Here is a 24564-nt window from a genome sequence, read left to right on the forward strand (position 1 = left end):
TGGAAAGACTGCAATCCAAACAGCCATGCAGACGCACGACTCAAACAACAGTTCCAAAGAACAAAGTCTTTTAATTGCAGGTTCGGTACACGGGCAGGCAGTCAGAGAAGGCAACAAGACCAAAAGGGCTAGGCAGAGGCAGAATCAAAAAAAAAGCAGATCCGGGGTCAAAAAACACTAGAGACTATAACGAAGAAGATAACGCTGGAACACTCGCGACAAAAAACAAACTGGCACAGGGAGCAGGGATCTCACAGACTAAATACACAAGGGGAGTGAGGGTAATGAGACACAGGTGGAGGACATTAGGGGATGATGACGAGGACAGGAGCAGGAAACACACAAGGGCAGGAAGTGGATCTGAAATGAGAGGAGAGTTAGAAACCAAAATAAAACAGGAAATGCAGAACTAAATGGGAGAGGAAAAAACAAAACATAACCTAAAGACAGGATGATTCATGACAAACTTAAACATCAGCATCAACTAGCATCAGTTTGGAAATATATACTGTATCTTAAGTACTCATCACTGAACAATAAATAGGTTGTTCCAAAATTACCCATATTTTCTGATCTGTCACCTCTGTGGTTAAAGTCTGGTTAAGTTGAGGCAACTAAAACTTCTTGGTTAAAGGACCAGTTCACAATTTTTCAAGTCTGTCTTAAATCCATAGTCAGGAGCCCAAACGAACACTGACACATGTTTTTCTTGCCATAATCATTCCTCCTGTTCATACCGGCTATTAGAAGATCCCTTCATAATACACTTACAATGTAAGTGATAGGGGCACAAAATCCACAAGCCTCCCTCTGTGCAAAAATGTATTTAAAAATATGAAGCTTCAGTCGTCCAAATGAGTCAAATCAAGTAGATATCTTTCAACATTACAGTCTTTTTAATGCCAAAGTCCCTTTTTTTGTTACTTTACTTCCACTGCAGCTCAACAGGGAAACACAAAGAGGGAATTTGATGCTAAAACGATTGTAAATGTGGCAGATATCCACTTGATATGACTAAGCTAAATAGATGAATAGGTAGAATACTTTATTAATAATAAAATGTTATAGCAGCTATTTGACATAAATCAAAATACAAAACCAATGAGGTAGGTAAAAGAAACAATTACAATTAAAGGCTAAATTATATACAATAACTAGACTAACTCGAATATAGAACTCAAAGATATAACCATAACTTTAATATACTATTTGCTGAGTATACACTGTTTAATGATGTTAATATGCTAAAGTAAAGTACACTGTACATTAGTGCAAGTCAGGTGGATATTGCTAAGGTAGTAAGGTCCATGATTGTCCATGGATGTTAGAATTAATTGTACATTGATACTTAAATAATCAACTTAAAGATTAACAAAATATGAATCTCAAGCTCAGGTGAGCAGTCTGTCTTCACTTCCAGAAGAGTCAACTCAGACTGCTGAAGCCTCATATTACATTTGACGGGGATCTTTTAACGGCCAGCGTGAACAGGAGGAATGATTACAGGAATGATAATAGCACCTGACTGTAAATTGTAAACCTATTTAAGCAAAGACCACATCCATGGTCAACACATTAAATAACTTTTGGTAGGAGATGGGACACAAACTCTGTATTCCCAACCATCCACCTCCAACCTTTTCTCTAAGAGGTTTTGCAGCAGTATGTCGTGCTTCTTCCACCTTTTGCTGCTGAGTAATTATTCATAAAGTCACAAGATATTGCTTGTCAGGAAAATGTAAACATGTTGTTTAAGTGTTTGAAAAAAAAAAAACAGTGCCTTTTTTCTGGTGAGGACAAAGAAATCACAACACCAATGTTGTAGTATCATAGTCGGGGCATTTTCACACTCACAGTCAATCTGCCTTCCACAGTGGCTCCAGGTGGCACGTCTGTAAAACTCAATGACCCTCACATCACTGACACTAAAAATAACAATAGACCGACACAACAAAACACGAAACAGCTGACTATTCACCTGCATCCGAAATGTTGGGAATCAATTCTGCTCAGATGCATGAATGAACAAATACACATACAGTACGAATGCACCAAATAGGTCAGACTAGCGCTACTTAAACTCTGAGTCCAGCCTCAGAACGGAGAAAAGACGTTTCCAAAGGGTTAAAAAAAAGAAGTGCTGGAAAAGTTTAGGAGCATTTGGTGACAAATACTGACAGACGACAGACTGAAAGTTAAACAGACCAACAGTGGGATGTATAAATAGTACGCAATAAAGAGAGATAAACAAGCAGCCAGACAGAGCAGAGAGTCGTGCCGTCAGAGAGGAACTTATCTGGGTTACTGCAGTGATATTCTAATATACAGTGTCTTCATACAGTACGTCCTCTAATAAGGAGCAGCACTGAAATGAATAGATGATTAGAAATAGATTACAATTTTTGATAATTAATTGTTTAAATCTTATATAAAGCAAATATTTGTTGTTTTCAGCTTCTCACATGTGGGTATTTTCTGTTTTTTCTGTCATATATCACTATAAATGAAATATATTTGGGTTCTGCACTGTTTGTCTTTATTGGATAGACAAGCGTAAGAGAGAGAAACGTATAACATGCAACAAAGTGTTCCAGCCTGACTGGGATGGTTATGCATTTTACCTCTCTCCTGTATTTTCTGACATTTTATAAACTAAACCAGTTATTCCCAGAAGATCAGTCTGAGGGGTTGTGAAATGATTAATAGGGAAGCAGAAATAGTAGTAGGAAAGTTACAGTATGCTTATTTTTTTTCAGCTTTTCTTCTAATCTTTGCTTTTTTTTCTCTCTCTCTTTAATTACTGGATAATTTACATTCTTCGGGACTTTTACTTCCTCGGGACTATTTTAATATTTCAAAGAAAAAGAAAAAAAAAATCACTCTGTGGTTGAACTGCTCAACAATCAACTTCTTTCTTGTTGTTTATGATATTTCTTATGAACTTGTCTATTTCCAGTTGGTTCTTACTTTAATGATTATATATAAAAAAAACACCAAAAAACTTCTATCTAGTGTTATTTCTCAATGCACTTGTACCTCGTCAGCTACTTCAGAATTTGTACCTCGGCCCTTTTGGAGTCACTTGTAAGTCGTATTGGATAAAAATGACTCTCACATGACAAAATGTTCATGTAAATTGCTTTGTTTTTAAAGGGTCACATGCAAAGAGAGATCGGGAACCACTGCACTAAACAATAAATTGATATATCAAAGAATTTGAGAATGAAAATAATCATTGGTTGCAGATCATTTCTGTATTATGGATAATAATGTGTTTGTGAAGCTACTCACCGGACACTTCAGATGAAAAAATATATACAGTGAGTCAGTTTTTAATTTCAATGATTAAATCAAAATTACAGCCTGTTACAACTTGGGTTGTATTTTCATTGCTTTGGCCGCAGCTTTTATCGCCTATCGACTCAGACTGGGCAATAAAACGGAACCAGTCAGACAATCAGACTGGTTGTAAACAAGGCAGCACTTAACCTAGATTATTAAAGCCACTTTATTTGGAACTACAAGTGAAAGTGAGCACACCAAAAATACTGGTATTAATCGTTCACTGCAGAGTAAAACTGGATAAAGCAGAAAGTCGGACAGTTAGAGCAATAATTTTACCGATTGCTTGTTCTCACTACATAAGTTGAGCTGTAACCTGAGTGTTTAAAACTTGTGTGATGTTTTCAGCCCCATTTGACTTCCTCTCAGTGATGTCGCTGCTTTTCCAGGAATTACCATAAATTACAATGTTATCATCATTCATAGGGTAGAACTATGAAAAGCAGAATCAAAATCTGTAATAATCTATAATAAAAGGTTTGAAGCATGGGTAGTATTATGTGTTAACGTGGAATGATTATCAATAGAAAGTTCACAAACATTTTCCAGATCGAATTATTTGGTTTCTCATGTGAAGGCTTCGCTTGTCCAACTGTTCAATTCTTCACAGTGAAATGACTTTACATGAGCCTCCCTCCTCTCCTTCTGTCATGTCTCACTTTCTCTCCCCCCCCCCCCTCCCTCCTCCCTCCCTCCCTCCTCTCTCTCTCTCTCCTGTTTCCAGGCCAGTCTTTTTATTTTTTTCTCTTCTGTTCTTCCAGGGTTGTGCTCAGTGGCCCAGTTCTGCCTGAGACGCCCCAGCACATCTCCTCTTTCTGTCTTCTCTCTCTCTCTCTCTCTCTCTCTCTCTCCCTCTCAAAGCTCTTCCTCAGTCTGTCTCTGTGTTTAACTTTTTCTCTCTCTTCCTCCATCCCACCCCCTACCAAGAGTCAGCAAGGGAAGCCATCTTAAATCAAGCTCTTAAATCAAGCACAGTACTTTTTGTTTCCTCTCTACGGGAACATCCCACTCTAAATCCCTTTTTTTTTTTATTCCAGGATGTTGTTTTTTTATTTGAAAGATTAACTTATCAGCTTGTGTTTGAGAACAATAAAATATCCACAGACTGTGTTCTCTGGTATGAGTCATCCCTATTCCGTAGAGAAAGAAAATGATAACTTTCCATATGCAATTTTGCAAAACTGAAGATCAGACATCTCTAAACAAGATCTACTTTGCTGACGGAGATCTCACTAGAACTGATGAACACCATGAATTAAAGGTAACCAATGGAAACCAATGGCTTGAGAAATTTAGGCCAGTTTGGGCTCATTACGCTGTAGGATTCATGCCTAAAAATACAACTATTGCTATTAAACAATTAAGTTAATTTAATAATAAAACGACAAAAATAGCCTGCTAGCTATGGTTGGGTAATTTAGCTTGTTATGCATGTTTGTTCATGGAGAATATTAGTAGTAAATATATGTAAGAAAAAACATTCAAAAGTCCGGTTCTGCTGATCGAGCTTGATCAGGGTCGAGCTGAAGCATCAGGTTTGTGTAGTACTCTGCTGTAAGGCACGTAGTAGCTGTGGTAGAGGTTAGATAAGTGTCCAGAAAATGAATGTAAGTCAATGCAAAGTCCCCTTAAGTGAAGGAAACAAGTTTGTGTGTGTGTGTGTGTGTGTGTGTGTGTGTTTTAATTTATTTACTTATTTACTTAGGTCACCTTGCCATGCTGGTGTCCCAGCAGCTCGTCCAACGCTCAGAGCCAGAAAGAGAAGAGTGGAATGAACACAAACACACATACACACACACACACACACACACACACACACACACACGGATGTCCACTATTACAGGATCATGTCTTGCAGTTTCAAACTGTTGACCTAGAAGTTTTGAACTATTCATAGATGATGCTAAGAACAGGATGACACTTTATTATGAGTTTTAGGTTAATTTGATTCAACATTTTGCTGCCTAAATGTGAACCTTTTGTCCTTGAGGAACAACACATGATGTAGCCTACCAGTAAGTCATGTGTTGTATAGTCTGATCCAAATCACAGTTAGAAAGTGTCGGAATCTGGCAGGAATGAACCAGTGTGGAAATTGGGAATCCAAAGTCGACAGTTCTGGTGCCTAAAAGTGCGACTACTTTATGTTTTCTGAACAGAAGCCAAATGTGACATTTACAAGACAATGACAAATGCTACAATAAGAGTTATAAAGTCAATTAACAACTTAACAATGCAGCAATATTTATCTAAAGTTTGGTAACTTTAGCCATTATAAGGTACTGGTTGTATATGTACCATATAAAGATGTTGGTAGTTTGTAGTGATAAAACTCCTGAATGTATTGAACTAAGCAAAAGTATGTTTTAATGCTTAGGAATTATACAGTTCATATAAAAGAAATGTCTTCTATCAGAAGTTATACAGTGGTTTCCAGCCTACAGGGTTGAACTGCTTGCAACTAATCATCACAGACATTGCTTCTCTTTAAAGCAGTTATAATCAATATTTTTAATAATATATCAAATGACAGTGTGTGTAATGTCAGAGGTGTCGCTCGTAGTGATGAATCTACAAAGAATTATCAGCGACTCTGCAGCTCCCCTCGGCTTTACGGAGCTTTTTTATAGAGAATTTCAGCTCATTGTTTAGCTGTCCCGATGCAACTTTACTGTTTTGGTTCACTCTCAGCACTCTCATAGTGTCATTTTCGGACACAGCAGGCAGCTGTTTTCAGACAAGAAGCTCTAAAAACCCACTACCTGCTCAGCACCAAACAGCAAACAGACAGTCAGCGACTAGCTGGTGAGGACACAGTGGCATTTAGAAGCTTAAGAGCCAGATATTTCCTTAAGGAGTTGGTAAAGACCAAAAACAGAGCTAAAGAAGAACGAATATTAGACTTTCATCCGCCAGCTGAACAGAAACATGACTCCAAATGAATGATACCGTTGCTTCGCAACTACTGGATGTGTAAATACGCAACTGTTTGCTAACAAGTTCAATATATCAACTTAAAAGGTGAAGATATGTCAGTGTTTTGTGCACAACTTGTTTCCACTGCTCCCAAGTGCCCAAAAAATCAGCTAATGCAGGTTTAAGAGGTCACAAGGCAAAAAAAATCTAGAAATTATCTTTGCAATGTAACAAGTAAGAAGTTTGATTACTCCTACATGCGTAACCCCAAACCTTATCCAGAACTTAACCTTGTCATTATTTTAACCTTCGCTCTAAAACCCAGTCTTAAAATGTTTAACTTGCGGTTATTGAATCCCCACATGACCAGTTTTCTTTCCCTACAACGTGCTAAACACAGAGCACACAGAGTCCTGATTGCAAGAGAACAGTTCACCTTCACCTGAAGCACTCTCTGTACACACTGTGAGACCTGCTGCTATCTGGAACAACCTCTCTATCTTTCTGTCATCCCACTCTCTTTCTCTCTCCCCCCCTTCTCTCTCTGGCTGGGAGTCAATCTCTTTTTTCTACTGCCAGCTGATAGCTGTGCATGACTGTCTGGATCTCTATTCATGCGTTCACTCCATCTATCACCTGCTGCTGCCTCTGTCACTCCTAAATCCTCTCCTCCCCTCGTCTTCGTCTTCTTCTTCCTCCTTCCCTGCCTCTTTCTAAATGTCTTTCACTGAAAATAGGCTTTAAAACTTCTTTTATCTATGCCTTAATGTTTTAGGATTTAACCGGGTCTGGTTCAGTGTCTTGCTCACAGTCACTTCAACACTTGTGCACACCGTCTGTTGTGGGAATCTAACCTGTGACCTCTGAGCATCAGCACATTCTCTTTCACAGTGGACTCCACACGCTTGCAGGGTTTTGAATGTTTTCCTCGCACTGCATGACAGCCCCGCATTTGCATAAACACCCTTTAGTAAGTTTTATCCCTAAAGCTCTCCTTAACAGTCCATGGAAATTGCACAGTGAGCAGTTGCTATGGTAACCAGGGACTCAATTGCCCCAAATTACCATAAAACACTAATTAAAAAGCCCTGGCTAAGAGCACCATTTTGACAAGCTTTATGCAACACTGTTGAACCAATCCCTCAGGTGAGGAAAATGGACTGGGAATGGAAATGATTTTTACACCCACTGAATGATGTTTTGTAATTCTGTAGACTGAATGTAAACTTGGTGTTTCTGAGTGTAGGTGTGCAGTATGTGTGGTGGCATGTATGTGTAAGCCTAGGGTTGAGTGGTTGTGACAAGCCAAGTTTTGGACATTTTCCAGTGAATATACCTGAAAAAAACACACCAATGAGAGGCAAAAAAGCCTGTGAGGCGCCAACACTGACTGATGAATATAAATCAGATCTAGAACCATATATTCAAGTGGCCCAGATTTGATATGAAAAAATCAGATCAGATGGTTTGTTCACACTTCTGTGAAAAAATCAGATCTCACATTTGGAGGCAAAAAAATCAGATTTGGGCCACTTCAGCATGTAATGTGAACATAGAGAGATGGTATTGTGGTTCTGTTGTAAGGCTGGGTTGTACCCTCTGTTTCAATGTGATGAAGTGGTTCAGAGTGAACCCTTACTAACAAGTTGGTGGAGCTTATGATGACTTTATTCCATTGTTAATTTACGACTAGTGAATGTAGTGTTGTGAAGACTTAGCACTGTTTGGTCGATGTAAAGTGTTGTAGAATAAGCTAGTGTGTGGCTCTCTCAGCTACAGCTAGCTATCCAGGGGCTTTTTTTTTATCTACATGCTGCCAGCTCCTTCTACCTTCACGAGCCACGATGCAGATGGCACTGAAGAATTGGACAGATGCATATCCCAAAAAGTGATGACGTATGATGACGTTGTGGGCTTACATAGAAAACAATGGGTGCAGATGTTTTAGTGAGCGTTGCCCTTTGGACCCCATCTGTTTTTCACACTCTCTAGTGAAAGACACATGTTAGCTTGATCTTTCTGTCTTTTCTTTCCCTTTTCTTAAACAAAGTGAAAGTCTGACTGAGATTAAAGGATTAAAAGTGGCCTGTCTGATTCTGACGAAAGCTGGAAAGTTAGAGAGGTGATGCATCTTGTTACACATCATCATCATCATCTCTACTTAAATCACCTTGATAACCACTAAACCGACATCCCACTGTCATCAGTTATTATAAGTACTAGCTGAGCAGATACAGCTCGTTGCAGAGCAGAGTAACCACAGACTCCGACACCTTCCACGTCTGGACGCAGAAAGAGACGGGAGGAGTACAGTCACAGCGAGGAGGCAGCTCTGTGAGAATACATTGGTATGAAGCCCACTTGTCACGACACAAAGCCGCTCTGGATAATGTTTTAACATGATGCCATCGCCACGGTGACGTGGGCATCACACAAGGCAAATTCAGGCCAGCCAGTCAAGGGTGAGACACTTCACTCCCACATACCCGGGCACCGTCAAACTTTACCATCACGATTCAGAGAGACTGAGCTTGTACATATCATGTAATGTTCTTGTAGAGCACTGTCTCACATTTAAACTAACAAGGAATGAAGTTCACGTTTTTGTTACTGCAGCAACATTAACTCTGGATTTTCACACTTAAGTTGCAAATGTTCTTGTACACAAAAAGGAACAATACGTCATTCCCACAAATGTGCTGTTGGTCTGCACACTGTCTGTACTTGCTATTTGTCACTCTCCCACCTCCCTACCTCTCTGTCTTTCTCTCTTTAATTGTTTAAAATCAACTTTTTTATCCACATTAATGCTGCCACTGGTTCCCAACCTGGGGGTCTGGACCATTCCAATGGGTCAAAAAATGAATCCGAGGGCTTGCAAGATATAAAGGATATATACTGTTCAAATGCACCAGATCTCAGCATCTACTGTAGGTGCACATGTCAACAGGCACAACTGAATTGCTAATAAATTCTGTTGGCTGTATGTTTAAGCCAGCAGACCAAGCTGCCATGCTACAGCTGCCATACAGGCAGTCCTATGGACACCTACAGAGCTCATAAGACCTGTGGGAGCTGGCCTACATATACTGATATACCGCACGCTACACAGAGAGAGATAGTCGGGAAGAGAAACGCAAAGGGCAAGAAATAGTGGGAGAAAGAGGAAGTCAGTGATGCATGAAGCACCAAAGCTTTAGACACACACACACAGAGATGAGTTAAAGAGGACGTATGATGCATATTTCCAGATTTATATTTTTATTCTGGGGCTCTACTGGAATATCTTTAAATGATTTACAGTTTAAAATCCTTATTTATCTTATGCTGGCTCTTTTTGCAGCCCCTCAGTTCAGCTTCTGTCTGAAATAGTCCATTTTAAGTCCCAGAAGACTTCAACCAGCTCTGGAGGCTACATAAACAAATAACAGTAGTTAGATTTCACTTCTTTTTCTGGTGCTTTACTTGAAACGGAAACTTCTCAAATACATCCGTACATGTTCGAGCCCAAATCCAAAAATATGCGAGCGGACAACAACGTGAACAACTGATGGAACAACCTTAGCTGGCAATAACCTTAGAAACAAACACGTGAGTTTGATGGGAAATAGAGGTAACTCTCCAAACAGAGCACACCTCTGAACTCTGAAGACCCGGCTTTTGACTTGAAGGCAATTTTTACATACAGTACGTTCACCTAAAATTTAGTTTAACACAGACATCCGACATAATAAGAGTATATAAATGGCAGAAAATCACAAAAAGCATGTCCCCTTTAAGTGATCGAAGGAAGGAAAAGATTTTCAGAGCTGAAGTGTTGAGGAAAACTCATAGTCAGCGATCTTTCCTCTCTCTCTCTCTCTCTCTCTCTCTCTCACACACACACACACACACACACACACACACACACACACTCACACACATATAGTCACATGCAGCTCCACACATCCAGCACACGCATGGATGGGCACATACACTCTACAGTGACACAGTATATACTGCGCAGAGTGTACATGCACACACATGCACACTCTGAGGTCGCCCCTCAGTCACGTGTGGTGGAGTGGTCTATTAACATTCTCCACACGTCGCTGCCTATAGTGAGCCTGGGGACTTTTGGTCAAATGTAAAGAAAAAACACTGTCAAACAAAATTATTGTACCGCATCTCGCCCAAGAGATAAACTCATGAATGGACATAAAGCATCATTCAAATACTGTTTACTGAGAGTTATTTTTTTGCTCATTTGTTTGTATGATTGCTTTCACATAGTATGCTTTCTGTAATATTGTAGCGATGAATGTTTGACATGCTTGCATGCTTGTAAAAACATCTACGGGGCATTTCGCTGATATTCTGTGCTGATGAAAAAAAGCCAAAGGAGCAGTGAGTAGTGAAGCTTTGCTGCCAAAAAAATCATTATAATGTCATGTGTAATTGTAAAGCATCATCTCCTTTTCTCTTATATAGAAATCTGAACCATTTTGACATTAACACACAACCAGTAGACCTGTTTATAGCTGACACTTTGACTTGTCATAGCAAGATAAGCACAGGTGGAAGTGATAACATTAATAATGGCTCTGCTCCATTAAGACGTGCTTGTAAGCTTTGTCTGCCGTGAAGAAGGTCTATTACTACTGTTTGCCTGTTCTTTTTTTATTGGGAAAAGTAAGTGGTTTTAAATGACAGGAGTCAGGAGTCACCTACAAAAACTGACCACAGCAGATCTTAAATGTAGAGTTTTATCTTCCTTTTGACTTTCTTTGCTGTCAAAGTCATTCATTACAGGCTGGATATAATCATTTCCTTCCTCTGAGGCTAAAAAGCAAGTGTCTTCATGCCAAGTCTCCATTTCCTCTCCTGATCCTGGTGGGAGCAGCTCTGGTCCAAGTCAGATACTGAGAAGTGGCTACCACTGCCAGCTAACCAAAATCCATGGATGGATTACAGAAGGGGCCTACCAGACTCAGCCCAAGAGGTCGGAGTCCCTTTGAAAACAGCCTGTTTGTGGCTGTTATATGCATTTCTCATTAGGAAGTCAAATGGCTCAGTCAACAGTACGGGTGTCCCCCTTTAATTTTTAGTATCTGCTGGTGCCAAATATGAACTCATATCCATTTTTATATTTTTGCATACTGAGGCTATATTAAACTTACATTAATTAAGTTGTAAAACAAGTCATCTCTGCCCAAAGAAAACCCTGAATCATGTATAGAATACCATGTACAGAGACCCATCGGTTAGCTGAGAAATGCATTGTCATGAAGCTGAAACAAGGAATGTTTTTCATACCTCATGAAAAATTTACATTTAAGAGATAAACAGTTTTCACAGGACAGTGTCAGTGTCAGTGTGGATCATTGTGGCGGGAAGGTTTGGAGAGGATTTAGATGACTCCAGACAACCAACTCCACAACTTCAGAGTTAAGTTTAACAAAAATAGCAAAATAACACAAAAAGAAGATGCAAACTCATCTGGGAGGAAGGATGAGGGGGGGTTTACATGGCGTCCTCTGAGCCAAAATCCATTGACTACTTGCTACTTATTGCTATAATCTCCACACAAATAACAGTTACTGTTGGTAAAATGTTAAAGCCTGTTTAACATTTCTCAAATCTTGAGTATGTCTATATGACAGTAAATATTTATGACTAAATATACGCAAAAATCAAAGTTAAAGTCTGTATGGCAGAGATAATCAATATTTTTATAACAGCAATGTATCAAAAGACAACATATAATGTTAGAGGTGTTGCTCATAGTGATGAAACTACAGAGAATTATCACCTGACTCTGCAGCTCCCCTTGACTTTATGGAGCTTTATAACCAATTTAGCATTTCTTTGCTGCCCGGCTGCAACTTTACTATTTTGGTTCACTCTCATAGCGTCGTTTTCGGCTGTTTTCAGAAAAATAGCTCTAAAAACTCACTGTACACTACTTGCTCAGCACCAGACAACAAACAGACACAGTTAGTGAGTAGCTGGTGAACATAGTGGAGCATTTAGCAGGTAAAGAAACAGATATTTCCCCCAGGAGTTGGTAGAGACCAGAGAAAATATAGTGAATATTGAACTTCTATTCACCAGGAGGCCAGAAACTCGACTCCAAATGATTGATAATGTTGCTTTCGTAACTGCTGGATGTGAAAATAAGCAACTGTTCACCATATCAGCTTAAAAGGTGATGATGTGTCAGTGTTGTGTTCACAACTTGTTTCTGCTGCACCCAAGTAGCCAAAACATCAGTTATTGCAGATTTAAATGCACAATATGTAATTTCAACTGCTAGGGGTCTCTCAATAAAAACAATAACAAAAGACGGAGTGTGATGACGGTGTGAAGTAGAAAGGGATCATGGGAGTTATTATCTTCATTGTTAAACAACCAACAACTTCTCCGGGGTAGGATTACTCCAGTGTTCATCGTGCTCAGGATGTTTTTACCGGGAGCCGAATTACCCGCAGAGGTCTCCTCCTCTCCAAAACAAACGGACCCGGTGATTACAGGTAAAAACACTGAATAAAGCTGTTTCACTGGCTGCTAGCCGAGCTGCTGCTAACATTTGCCCAGTTTATTTCTCTTATAACTTAAGATCCAGACGTCCGACGACTAAAATCCTTCATCCGGCTAAAAGATATAGTTAAAAACGACCAAACTTTATCATGAAAATGCGACTTCAAACTGAATAAAAGTCAATATATAACAATTTCTGTGGAACAACCACAACGCTGATGTATTATCTTGTATGTGTGTAAGCTACTCTTTGGTGGACGCAATTGTAGCGGACAAACACAACGCCGAGGCATGCATCTTGTGTGTGAATACTCATTGGTAGAGGGTTATGACGCCATTGACAGGCAACCAAATGAAACAGTCCGTCACCTTGATTAAAATTACAGATTTCTCTGGGTTTGAAAATTGTTGGAAACATTTGAGATAATGTAAGTACACAACTCAACAAAACATATAACATAGATCTAGTTGTTTTTAGACATTTTAGTGCGGAATAATTACATATTATAGCTTTAAGTCTAATTTATTAAGAAGTAAGAGTTTATTAAAGACTTTACAGCTCAAATAGTTGTCTAAATCTGCTTTATCAGGATGTGTGGGTGTGTTTTAACAATAGCATCTCACCAGCAGTAAATGCAAACACACCCACACCTGCCATCAAATTTAAATCTTGCTAAATTATGTCTGGTGCATAAAAATAGATAAACACAAATGCAGAAGTCGTACATATAAAACAAGCAAAACTGTTTGAACTTGAAGAGAATTGTGAGTTCATGCGAGACCGCATGGCTCAGAGTAAGAAGCTGATGGAGAAAATATATTTTCAGGACCTTCGAGACTTTAACTTACACTTATAAACACAGAGAGACGGCAGTTAAAGAGAACCTGCTGTCTTATTGTGATGGTGAAATGCCAAAGAGCAGCAAACGCCAGCGTACACTGACACAAGCCATCTCTCAGTCTCTTCCTGACTGATAGCCAATGACAGCTGAGCTGAGACAGACAGAGCGGGACAGGAGGCAGATGCTGTCGACTTTTAGAGAGATTACCCCCCTGCTCTCCACTTCCTCTTTGTCTCTCTGTTCACTTTGCTGCTCTGCTTTGTACAAGTGTTGTCTACAAACCAAATTCACAAAAATGACCAAAAACTGAGAACGCTTCTTATTCTAATTACCAGTTGATTGCAGTTATATGTTTCCCCATTGTGTCCCCAGTGTCTTCCTCTACAGACAAGTGTTCTGCTTTTATCCCATCTGACCAGTGCTCTTCCATTAATGGAGGTTGTGGTTATTTTTGCTACAGTAAAATGGCCATTATTAATAGACTCAAAAGCTTTCAATTACTTCCATGTTAAATGCTGTGAGTCTAAAACGGATGAGAGGATTTTAAAGAGTCTAACAGAGGCCTTAGGACTCACATTCAAACATCTCAGCGTCCTCTCATGAAGGGGTCGTCTCATGAAGAGCTCAGACCAGGGGACGAGCGGGCTTTTGTCCCATTAAGAGAAGCCTGGGTTGCCCACGGCAACACAAACCAGTACAGGATGCAGACAGACCCGTCTCCTCCTCCTATCTCCTGGGAGACTGTCACACATTACAGCCCCTCTCTAAGAATTACTGGATTGGTTTTGACTCGGCACGTGGTTGAGGAAGGCCATTATTACTATATTAAAGCATCTGCGGTGAACATCTTGTTAGCGAAGATGTTTTTAATCCAACAAACTGCTAATAAAGTTACACCATATTCTCTCATACCTAATGTTCAAGTCCTCCACTGTAACTTCTTCAATAAAACAAAAAAAGTGTTAATATTTATTTCATCTCCTTCACTGTGATGATTTGTCTACTGACTTCTTCTTTCAAACTAGGGCTGTAACTAATGATTATTGATTAATCACTTTATCTATAAAATGTGATAAAACAGTGCAAATGTCTGTTATAATTTCCCAGGGTCGAACGTGATGCCTTTCAATGTCTTTTTTTGTCAGTCCAAAAAAAGTTATTCATCCTACTATCATGTGTAACAAAGAAAACAAATAAATCATCACATTTGAGAAGCAAAAAGCAGCAAATGTTTTGGCAAATTTACTTTAAAAATTACAATTATTTGATTATCAAAACAGCTGCCAGTTAATTTTCTGTTGATCAATTAATTGACTGAATCTACTTCAAACAAAGAAAACACTCAAAATTAAAGTCATCATTATTTTAAGTTTTTTCTCAAACTTTAAATTCCCGGGAAAAAGAAATGAAATCTGAAAGTGAACAGCAGTATACTGGGATCTGACTTTTCAAGTATTACAGTCAGCTATCTGTCTGCGGTATGAGCCACACTTGATCACTGCAACAAAAAGAGACTTTTATTTCTAAACTCCTGTGTAATACAGTTTAAGAATGCGGATTACTCACCTTTGTTAGAAATGCTAATTTCCAGCTTATTTAGGAGCTAGCTTTGAAATGAGTTATTTCATTGGCTTATTTATTTATCTACTGTGTTGGAAGACACAGCTTGTAATAGCTGGAGACAGTGCTCATGTTTCAGCTAGATATCATGTATGTTGGTATTTAACTCAAAGTCCTGTATCTACTATCAATGTTATCACTATTTTACCGATAAAGGTAGTTCAAATGTTCTGTGAATCCAAGTGCATCTTCATTCAGGAGGTTTGTATAAGATACAGAAAGTATGAGTTGTCCTGCAGAATGCATGGGTCGTTTATGTATTAATATAGATGACCTCAGTTGAATCAACCTCTGTCATACACACTGTAAACCATCCAGTGAAGCACATAAGAACAAAACGCAACTGAGCTACTAAGTCAAGAGTTTCTGTGGGTTTGGGGGTTCAGGTGAGGTTGCTTGATGTCCAGACTGGGTTACAGAAGATAATCTAAGATTGATGTGAAAGAACACATTTATTGTATTTAAAAATGTGATCATTTATAATCTCTAGTTGGAGCTCCATCCACATCTATATCCATACTGATAACAGAGCACATAAAAATGGCCTACTTAGATTCACTCAATGACTTGTCATCTCTCTAACTTTTTGGGGTCATGGGAATCTGGAAAAATTAAAAAACAGGGTCATAAGATGTTGAAAAACCTTGTACAAGGCCAAATTCCATCAGGTTGCAACTGAGCAAGCAGGAAACATGGAGGCAAATAAAACTGCACACACAGGATTCAGCAGAAACACTGGGTCACACCGTATGACACATTAGACAAGTGTGAAAGACTCAGCTATCCACACACACACACACACACACACACACACACACACACACACACTGAGCCTACTGTACAGTGTGAAACACCTTGCTACAGTCCTGCCAGGTTGTTTAACAACTGCATGGTTACCTATGGTTTTTGCCAAACTGTTACTTTGCACATGATTAGAACAAAAAGACACCGAAACCTGATGATGCTCATCCAAACAGCCATTCCTTTGACCTTCTAACCGGCAGCAGCGAGGCACATATGTGGCCCTGCTGCCCCGCTACTGTCCTCTTTTCCACCCACTCGAAAAGCAGCTGGATTTCAGGACACACTCAACAACAATATTCCAGCTTGACTTCCTGCCTTGTCAGTGACTCTTGTCAGGTCATCTTCTTCAGTGTTCTTGTAGCTGTCACAGCAGATGAGGACAGACTTTTTGTTGGGATAGAGAAATACTGTACCAGCAGCAAAATGTATCACAAAAAAAAAATGCTGCCTGGTGAGCCACAGCTGTGGACACTGGATCTTGAAGTGAGGCCTGAGGAATCACATGACACTGTTACAACGGGCATTTTGCACTTTAGGGCATAAAGTTGGCCACCGCTAAAAATAAAGAAAGTATGTTGGAGGAGTTATAAGATGATGAGCCACCGCTGATTGGCTCAAGTTTCTTAAAAATGCTGCAGAAATGATGCGGAATGATGCAACTTAGAATAAATCAGCGTTAATATTGAAACTGTTTGGGTAACTTATATAAGAGATAATAAAGGCTGCAACTAATGATCATCTCCATTATATATTAATCTGTTATTTTTTTCAGTTAATCATTAATACTATAAAATATAAGAAGATAGTTAAAAATAGCGCCAAGCACATCTTGTTCATCTGACCAACTGTCCAAAACTCCAATATATTTAATTTGGAATGATAAATCACAGAAAAGCAGCAAATCCTCACATTCGAGGGGCTGAAACCAGAGAATGTTTTTACATTTTTTGCAAGATAAATAACTTTCAATTGATAATTTTTGGAAATAATTCACAATTTCGACTTTTAATTAATCGACTAATCGTTTCAGCGCTGATAGCAGAGGTCTTTTTGAAGCAAGTAATAAATAATTAGTGCTAAGTTTTTAATGTCACCTATTGGGTTTTTTGCCTGGACGACTGTTTCTACACTGACACACAAATAAGAACTATCACTGCTCCATGCAAGCAAACTCTGACTCATGTAACTTGCAGAAATGCATAATGTGCTATGGAGTGACTCTCAAAAGCAAAAGTGACACTGTAAGCATTAGATGTATAGTTAAATACTCCACACCAAGATCCACTTCCCTATTACACCATAAAGAAACAAGATCTAGAAATTATAATTCAGGCCAATGAACTATGTCACCCTCGAGAGAACAATGTGCATGATGCAACCACACTGTCACTGAGACAGGAGGGATAGATCGGAAGCTCCCATATGAATCTGTATTCACAGTCAAAAAAAAAAAAGAAAGAAAAAATCACATTAAACCAGTTAAATGAACAAAACGGATGAGATAAATTTATCCTCTGTGAGACCAGTTTGGAACAGTTTCATGCAGCCTGTGTGAACCTACAGTACAGTACGTGCCGTGACAAAGAGGATAATGTTTCTGTCTGTTCCTCCTCCCTTCCTCCCTCCCTCCTCTCCTCTCTCTTCTTCTCTAAAATCCTGCAAACGTTCCATAACATATGGATTTGTTGGTTTTAGGAAAATGCAGCAAAATTGGATGACATTAACAAGTGCGCGGTTTCTGCTTCAAGTCATACTATCTAGCAAACATTCACCCCCTCAGCTTGAACTCTTGAAGGATTTATGACAAACAAAATTTCCACAGAAACCAAATCTCAAACCAGTCCTGCAAAAAGGCTGCAATGAACAGTTATTTTCATTGTCATTTATCTTGATTAACCAATTAATAGCTTTCTCTACACAAAGTATAGAACCTGAATAATTTTCAAATGTCTTGTTTTGTACGACTAACAGTCCAAAACCCACAGATATTCCATTTATAATAATATATAACAGAAGCAGAAGCAGAAAATCCTCAATTTGGAGAAGTTGGATCCACAGAAGGTTTGGAAATTTTGGTTAAGAAATCATATAAATGATAAAGCGATTTCTGTTGATTGACTAATCAATTAATCAGGTAATTGTTGCAGTTCTATCTTGCAGCATAATTCATGTCTCCACTGTCTCTCTCAGTCAGCTCAGTATGTGCCAGACAGTCATCTTTTTGTAAGCTAAATACACAACTTTCCAGCTGAGCTATCGCCTTGTTTGAAGCAACGAATCTCTGCCCAAAAGTAGCATTTGAAAAAATGTGAATGTGTTTTCTGTCTGTAAAGTGGCTATATAAAGATTCAAGACTCTCCATCACATATTCCCCAACTTCTTCAGCATCACCATAACTGACAACGTCAACATATCACATATCTCCTCCACCATAATCAACGACATCCTTGATAACATCACAGTTCATCTTCATGATCATTATACACACTGCAGATGTACTGGTATCTCTCTGTCCCCCTTCCCTCACTGCTGGGTCTCTTTCCCTTGGCCCATCACCATGACGATGGGAGCCGGTTCCATGGATACAGTCACTAGGCAACCAGCAGCATCAGCAGCAGCAGCAGCAGCAGCAGCAGGAACAGCAGCAGTGTGCTGTCAGAGCTCTAGTGGAACTACAGAGAGCCTGAGCCAGCCTTCCTCTGCAAGCTGCATGCAAGTTTGCTCTCAGAGGAGAAAATGTTAATGCATTTATCGTGTCTCGGAACTGAATCCTCTTACATTACACTCCACACTGGAAGTACTTAATTTAGACTGACATAAAGGACTTGTGGTTCATTTATAGTTATTCTAAAGTGGGTACAGTATGTTGGTAAAATGGAAAACAGATGATTAAAGGGTGTGTGTGTATATGGTTTAAGGCAGCTGTGTAAATTTAGTAAATATCAACATAATTACTACTTTCACCATCAATACTGGCTCAAATGTGGATACTGCTCCTCTCACTCTATCTCTTTATGCCTTTTTAGCCATGCTAGCAGCAAGGCTTTATGGCTGGTAATGTCATGTACAGACACGCATTTTCCCAAGAGGATGAATCCTACTGACTTCTGACTTTACCTGCAGTGCCACCATGAGGTTAACATTTTTGGTCTTGAGTGAAATGTCTCAACTGTTGGATGTATTACCATGAACTTTGGCTCAGACAGACATGCCCTCCTCAGGATGAATTGTTATCACTTTGGTGATCCCTTGACTTCTAATCTAATTTGTATAATACCTTAGTCAGAAACCAAATACCTGCAAAATTAATGGCATTCTCATCTTTATGCACACAAAAAATCACTGGATGAAAATTTTACCCAGTTTGGGTGAATACTGGGTTAATGTTCACCAGAAAACCACCCAAGACAATGAGGTTGTTTTGACCCAGTTTTAGTGGGGGTTTTTTTAAAATTATTTTAAAGTTGGGTTATCCAAACTATAGCTTGTTATAATCTACTCTACTCTTTTCAAACATACGTGTGAATGTCAGATGCACATTGTTTTGTGCAAGAAACAATACATTTGTGACAGTTTTTAGCTAAAGCTTGCTAAACTAATTGCTACTGGGTACATTTTTACATTTAGTCATTTGGCCTACACTTTTATCCAAAGTGAATTACAAGTGAGGCAAGACAATGTAAAGTTAACCCAAAGTTGTGATGGTGCTATATTGACCCAAATTTTAACCCAGTGATTTTTAGTGTGTACCAACATTCATGGTCCTAAGAGGATGAATCCTACTGACTTTGGCGCCACCATGAAGTTGACATTTTTAATTTTGAGTGAAATGTCTCAACAACTATTGGATGGATTGCCCTGAAATTTGCCTCAGACAGTCACGTCCCCCACAGGATGAAATATTTATCGCTTTGGTGATCCCCCGACTTCTAATCTCGGGCCATCATCAGGTCAAAGCTATAATTTGTCCAACACTTTAGTTTGAAACCAAATATCTGCGAAATTAATGACATTCTCATCATCAACATTACACCTGCTTAACATCAACATCCAAAAATTTCTATTGTGAGCATGTTAGCGTGCTGATGTTAGGGCTGTAACAGCATCACAGTGATGTCAGCATGACTGTAGACTCTTTGTCACATTTTCTCATACCAAGGGAACAACCAAAGACAAAATATAAGGCGTCATACATACAATAAAAAACAACTGAGAAATAAGCCATTAATGAATAAAAAAGCCACTAATAAGCAGTCAAGCAGCTTCCTAAAGAGACCATCATGTATCTGGAACCACTGGATCACATTTCTACCAGGTAATTTAACCCTTATTTTAATGTTGGCAGGCTCAGCAATCACTCTAGAGTTTCCACAAAGTAACTACAGAGTTTTCTACGTCTATAAACCAGCAGAAAGACATACATTATATGCACAAAGAAAACGATAGGACCTCATTTATACTGGGAATGAGGCTAATCACTCTACTGGAGAAATACATTTGAAGTACATGTGGCCAAAGAAAGAGATCATACTAAACTCACATAATGGCCTGTTTGCAAAATGATACAAAATAAGGCTATTAGCAGGGACTGCAAAGCCCTGCTCAAAAGAAAATGTATTAATAGAACCCATCTAAGAGGCAACACAGACAGAGAAGCTTTGAAATATGTTGCATTGAAGATTGTAATTAAATATTCCCTTTGATTAGAAGGAGCCTTCTTTTTTTTTGCATGTTGCTTTACTGCCCTGCAAGTCAGAAAGACATATATATAGGGGCTATTCAGTGTAGCTTAAGAAGAAGACTGGGCGACAAATTACAGTACATAACGAGACAAATTATGATGCGGGGGGGGAAAAAATGCTTTAACCTTGCACAGGTGTGTAACAGCTGCAATAAACCATTCAGCCGAATGGTTAACAAGCCCGCTCATAACAAGCGTGACAGACTGATACGGCAAAATAATGGGAAAGATAGGCTAATAAGCTGCAATACCTCAGGCTGCATGGTGGATTTAACAGGTGTGTGTGTGTGTGTGTGTGTGTGTGTGTGTGTGTGTGATAATGTGTTATATGAAAGCATAAAGCTATCATGGCAGAAAGGCTGGGGGTTACATGCCAAGACAGGAGGGTATATGACACTGCATCATATATCACCCCCCCAAAACACACACACACACACTCTACCCCCCCCCCCCCCTTCCCCTCCCCTCCCTCTCTTCCTGCAGTCATGGCTGTTTCATTAGCTCATCACAGAGCTTGAGAGGCCCGTGGATGAGGGTCTATGAAGTCAGCTGAACATTTTGATAGATACAAATGATAGGGGGGGAAAAATACATTATTCTATACAGCAGGCATGCAAGATCTTGTTCCTTAGTAGCAAATAATGTCATTCAATGTGTCGCATGATGCCAGCCTAAATAACAAATTGATGTTCATAACATATAGAAATCATGTATGGCCAGCATTAACCCTATAATAACATTTAGAAGCATATGGTGCATGAATGACTGTAAATGTATAAGACATTTATTTAATGATTTTAACATTAGCTGTATATTAAAAAATAGTATTTTGTGCAATAAGGTCCCACTGAGTCCTTTAAGGTAGCCTATAAGTCGATATTAATGTGATTTTGCATTAAGGGATGCCCATCATCAACACTGACTAATACTGCAGCAGGTATGTGTCTGTCCGTGTCGCCTTACGTTGTAAAGTAGAGTAGTTATCCATCTGTCAGGCTGCTGGTGGCGGATCCGGTTTAAAAAATAAAAATCACTCTGGTGGCCCCTGTGGACACCGCAGCACCGGACAGGATCAGTCTACCGGGACGAACCGAACCGGTGTGAAACCAGGACAGGTACCTTCACCCGCGCTACCAGCCGCATCTTTAACACCCCCGGGGCCAGAAAACGGAGGAGGTGAGCACATCAGTCCGGGTGGTTTGATTCATTTCAGGATCATTTAAATCCAAGTCGGTTAAACACACAAACACACACAGCTTTCAGTCCCCGGTATGTATAATGTAGTATCGTTACAAGATGCCTCGCTCCGCCTCCATATAATAAAAAGCACACAAGATGCGGACACACCGGGGATGCAAAAGGTCAGTGTGCGGTTAGGAAAAACACACAAACGGATCCGTGAGAGGAATCGTAGAGAGGAGCGGTGCCCTTCTTCTTCCTCTTCTTCTTCTTCTTCTTCTTCTTCTCCGTCTCCGTTACCGTAAACCCCGCTCCATTCAGCAGGAGCGTCTCCTCCCATCTATCCCCCGTAGAGAGAGAGAGACAGAAAGAGAGAGAGAGAGGGAGAGAGAGAGAACGGGGGGGAGGGAGGGAGGGGTAGAGGGAGAGAGATGGATGAAGATGGAACGAGGACGCCAGAGTAGGTGCGTTTGCGCGTGCGTGAGTGTGTGCCTAATTGTGCATGGACCATGCTGCGCGCGTGTGTATGTGTGTGTGTGTGTGTGTCTGTGTGTGAATGTGTGTGTCTGTGTGTGTGTGTGTGTGTGTGTGTGTGTGTGTGTGTGTGTGTGTGTGTGTGTGTGTGTGACAGAGAGAGAGAGAGAGAGAGAGAGAGAGAGAGATAAAGGCAGAATAGAAGTCGTCCTTTTATCTCAGTGTGTCAGCACTCACACACACACTTGAGCAGGAGCTCGTCCCTGAGACTGTTGCCATGCTGCCTCTATATCTTTTCCTGTGTGGCAACTGTTTCTGATGTGGACAAAAATAGCCCAATTTTGCAAACAGATGATATGAAATGAGAAGGGTTTTTTTGTATTCTAAATATATTTATATGCATATTTAAAAAAGAAAGAAAGAAAAAAAAACACTGTGAAATATGTGTATGTCAAATCACAGCTGACCTCCTGTTGAAGGGGTTCTCCAGTGATTTAGTGTTGCACAGTTGGGGATCTTGCCAGATGGTCAAAATCAAAGCAGCAGAGGCTGAGATATCCTTCATTTGAAAATACTGCATAGCTTTTGTCCATGTAAAACAGTCATCAGTAATTATAAAGATATTTCTCTGTTATGCTCATTTTATACATGATTTTTAGCTAAAATTTTGGTCAATGTTTACTTGCTTTAGTATATTCATTTATTTGTCGAAATACTGTAGGCTACATGCTTTTGTTTTTACTGTTAAAACTAATAACAGAATGATTGATGACTATATAAAACATATTTCTCTGTGAGTTGACTATCACATTAATAAATCAAGAGCAATGTGCCCAATTTCCTTTTTTTTCAATTGACGTGGAAAACTTTTATGCATCCTTTAGCAATCGCCAAAGTCAAAAAGCTCAAAGAATTTCTACTCTTCTGGAAAACACAGTGAATCACATTTGATTTAATTTGTTTTGTCATATTTTATTGATGTATTTATTGGTACTAATCTTTCATGTTGTATTGTCCTTGATTTATTATTCAAGCACTATGTTTATGTCAAACTGTCTGATATTCCTCTGCTCTGGTTTATAAATAAAGTTGTTTGCATTTAAAAAGTTCCTTTCCTTTCCTTTCACTTCCCATAATGCAACTCCATAACATATTATACTATGCCATGTTCACGTCATTTCAGTCTAACTGTTGTTACCAGTTTCTGAACATGGAGATGTTGTTCATTGTGTTCACGTCAACGTCTACGTCGTAATTGCGACTTGGAAACTTACATCATTCTGAAAGCTCTGACTTGGCATTAAATAATATGAAAGTGCCTTAAAACCAAGCAAACATGGATGTCTCACATCAGACAAAACATGTCTTTCAAGTAATTAACCTACATTTAAAGATGCCTTGTGGAGTTTTCTTGTAAGTTATGTTTACATTCAGTGCTTCTAGTGTATCTGTAGGATATCCTTGAGGTCTAATAAATGTTTTGAGTCCATTTTCATTGCTACATTTCTTTGCGTATTACCGCCATTAACGGTCTATCAGTGCCGCAGTGTGACACCAACGGCATGAATCAGAAGCCCAAACACAGAGTAACTAGTGGTCAAAAACTCCACAGGGTACCTTCAATGAAAACACTGCTCTTTTGTCGATGCAAAGTATTTTTTCATCCTTACACGTCCAGCTCTTTTCATAAACCATCTTGAGTTGCCAGATGACATCAATGACTCTTTCTCATTTCTACCATCCATCCCATATGATGTGAAAGCAGCATTAAACACTCCTTGCCTGGTAAACACCCATGTCTTTCAAACTCCAGCTTCCTGTTTGTAACACAGGCTCTCCGTTCTGAATTTGTAGTCTCCAAGCCCAAGCCAAGATAACCCTGATCACAGCATCATGGGATAACCCCTCAGACTTGTCAAAGCTCTTCCAGATACACTGAACACATTAAACAACTGTTCTCACTGGCTGGATAGTACCCACCAGGACAAATAAACTGATCCTCGTGTAAAATCTGTGGAGATTTTACTCCAACTAACCTTTTCATTGCATAAAACCAAATCTAATCTCCCAATCTAACCACCAGTAGCAGCAGTCACATGTTCACGTGACCAGATGTGAGAGAGTCAG

General features: G+C 39.4%; 1 protein-coding gene across 4 annotated transcripts in view; it reads right to left on the bottom strand.

The window, feature by feature from the left end:
* Positions 1–22350, bottom strand: part of lrrc7 (leucine rich repeat containing 7) — a 76103-nt gene extending 53753 nt beyond the window's left edge. For all 4 annotated transcript variants that reach the window (XM_044362328.1, XM_044362326.1, XM_044362329.1 and 1 more), the window contains exon 1: positions 21748–22350. In XM_044362328.1, the coding sequence (XP_044218263.1) occupies positions 21748–21772 (25 nt within the window). In that variant the 5' untranslated portion in view covers positions 21773–22350. The remainder of the gene's footprint in view (positions 1–21747) is intronic.
* Between the last annotated feature and the right edge of the window lie 2214 nt (positions 22351–24564).

The sequence above is a fragment of the Thunnus albacares genome, chromosome 9 (assembly GCF_914725855.1).
Source record: "Thunnus albacares chromosome 9, fThuAlb1.1, whole genome shotgun sequence".
In the NCBI taxonomy this organism is placed as follows: domain Eukaryota; kingdom Metazoa; phylum Chordata; class Actinopteri; order Scombriformes; family Scombridae; genus Thunnus; species Thunnus albacares.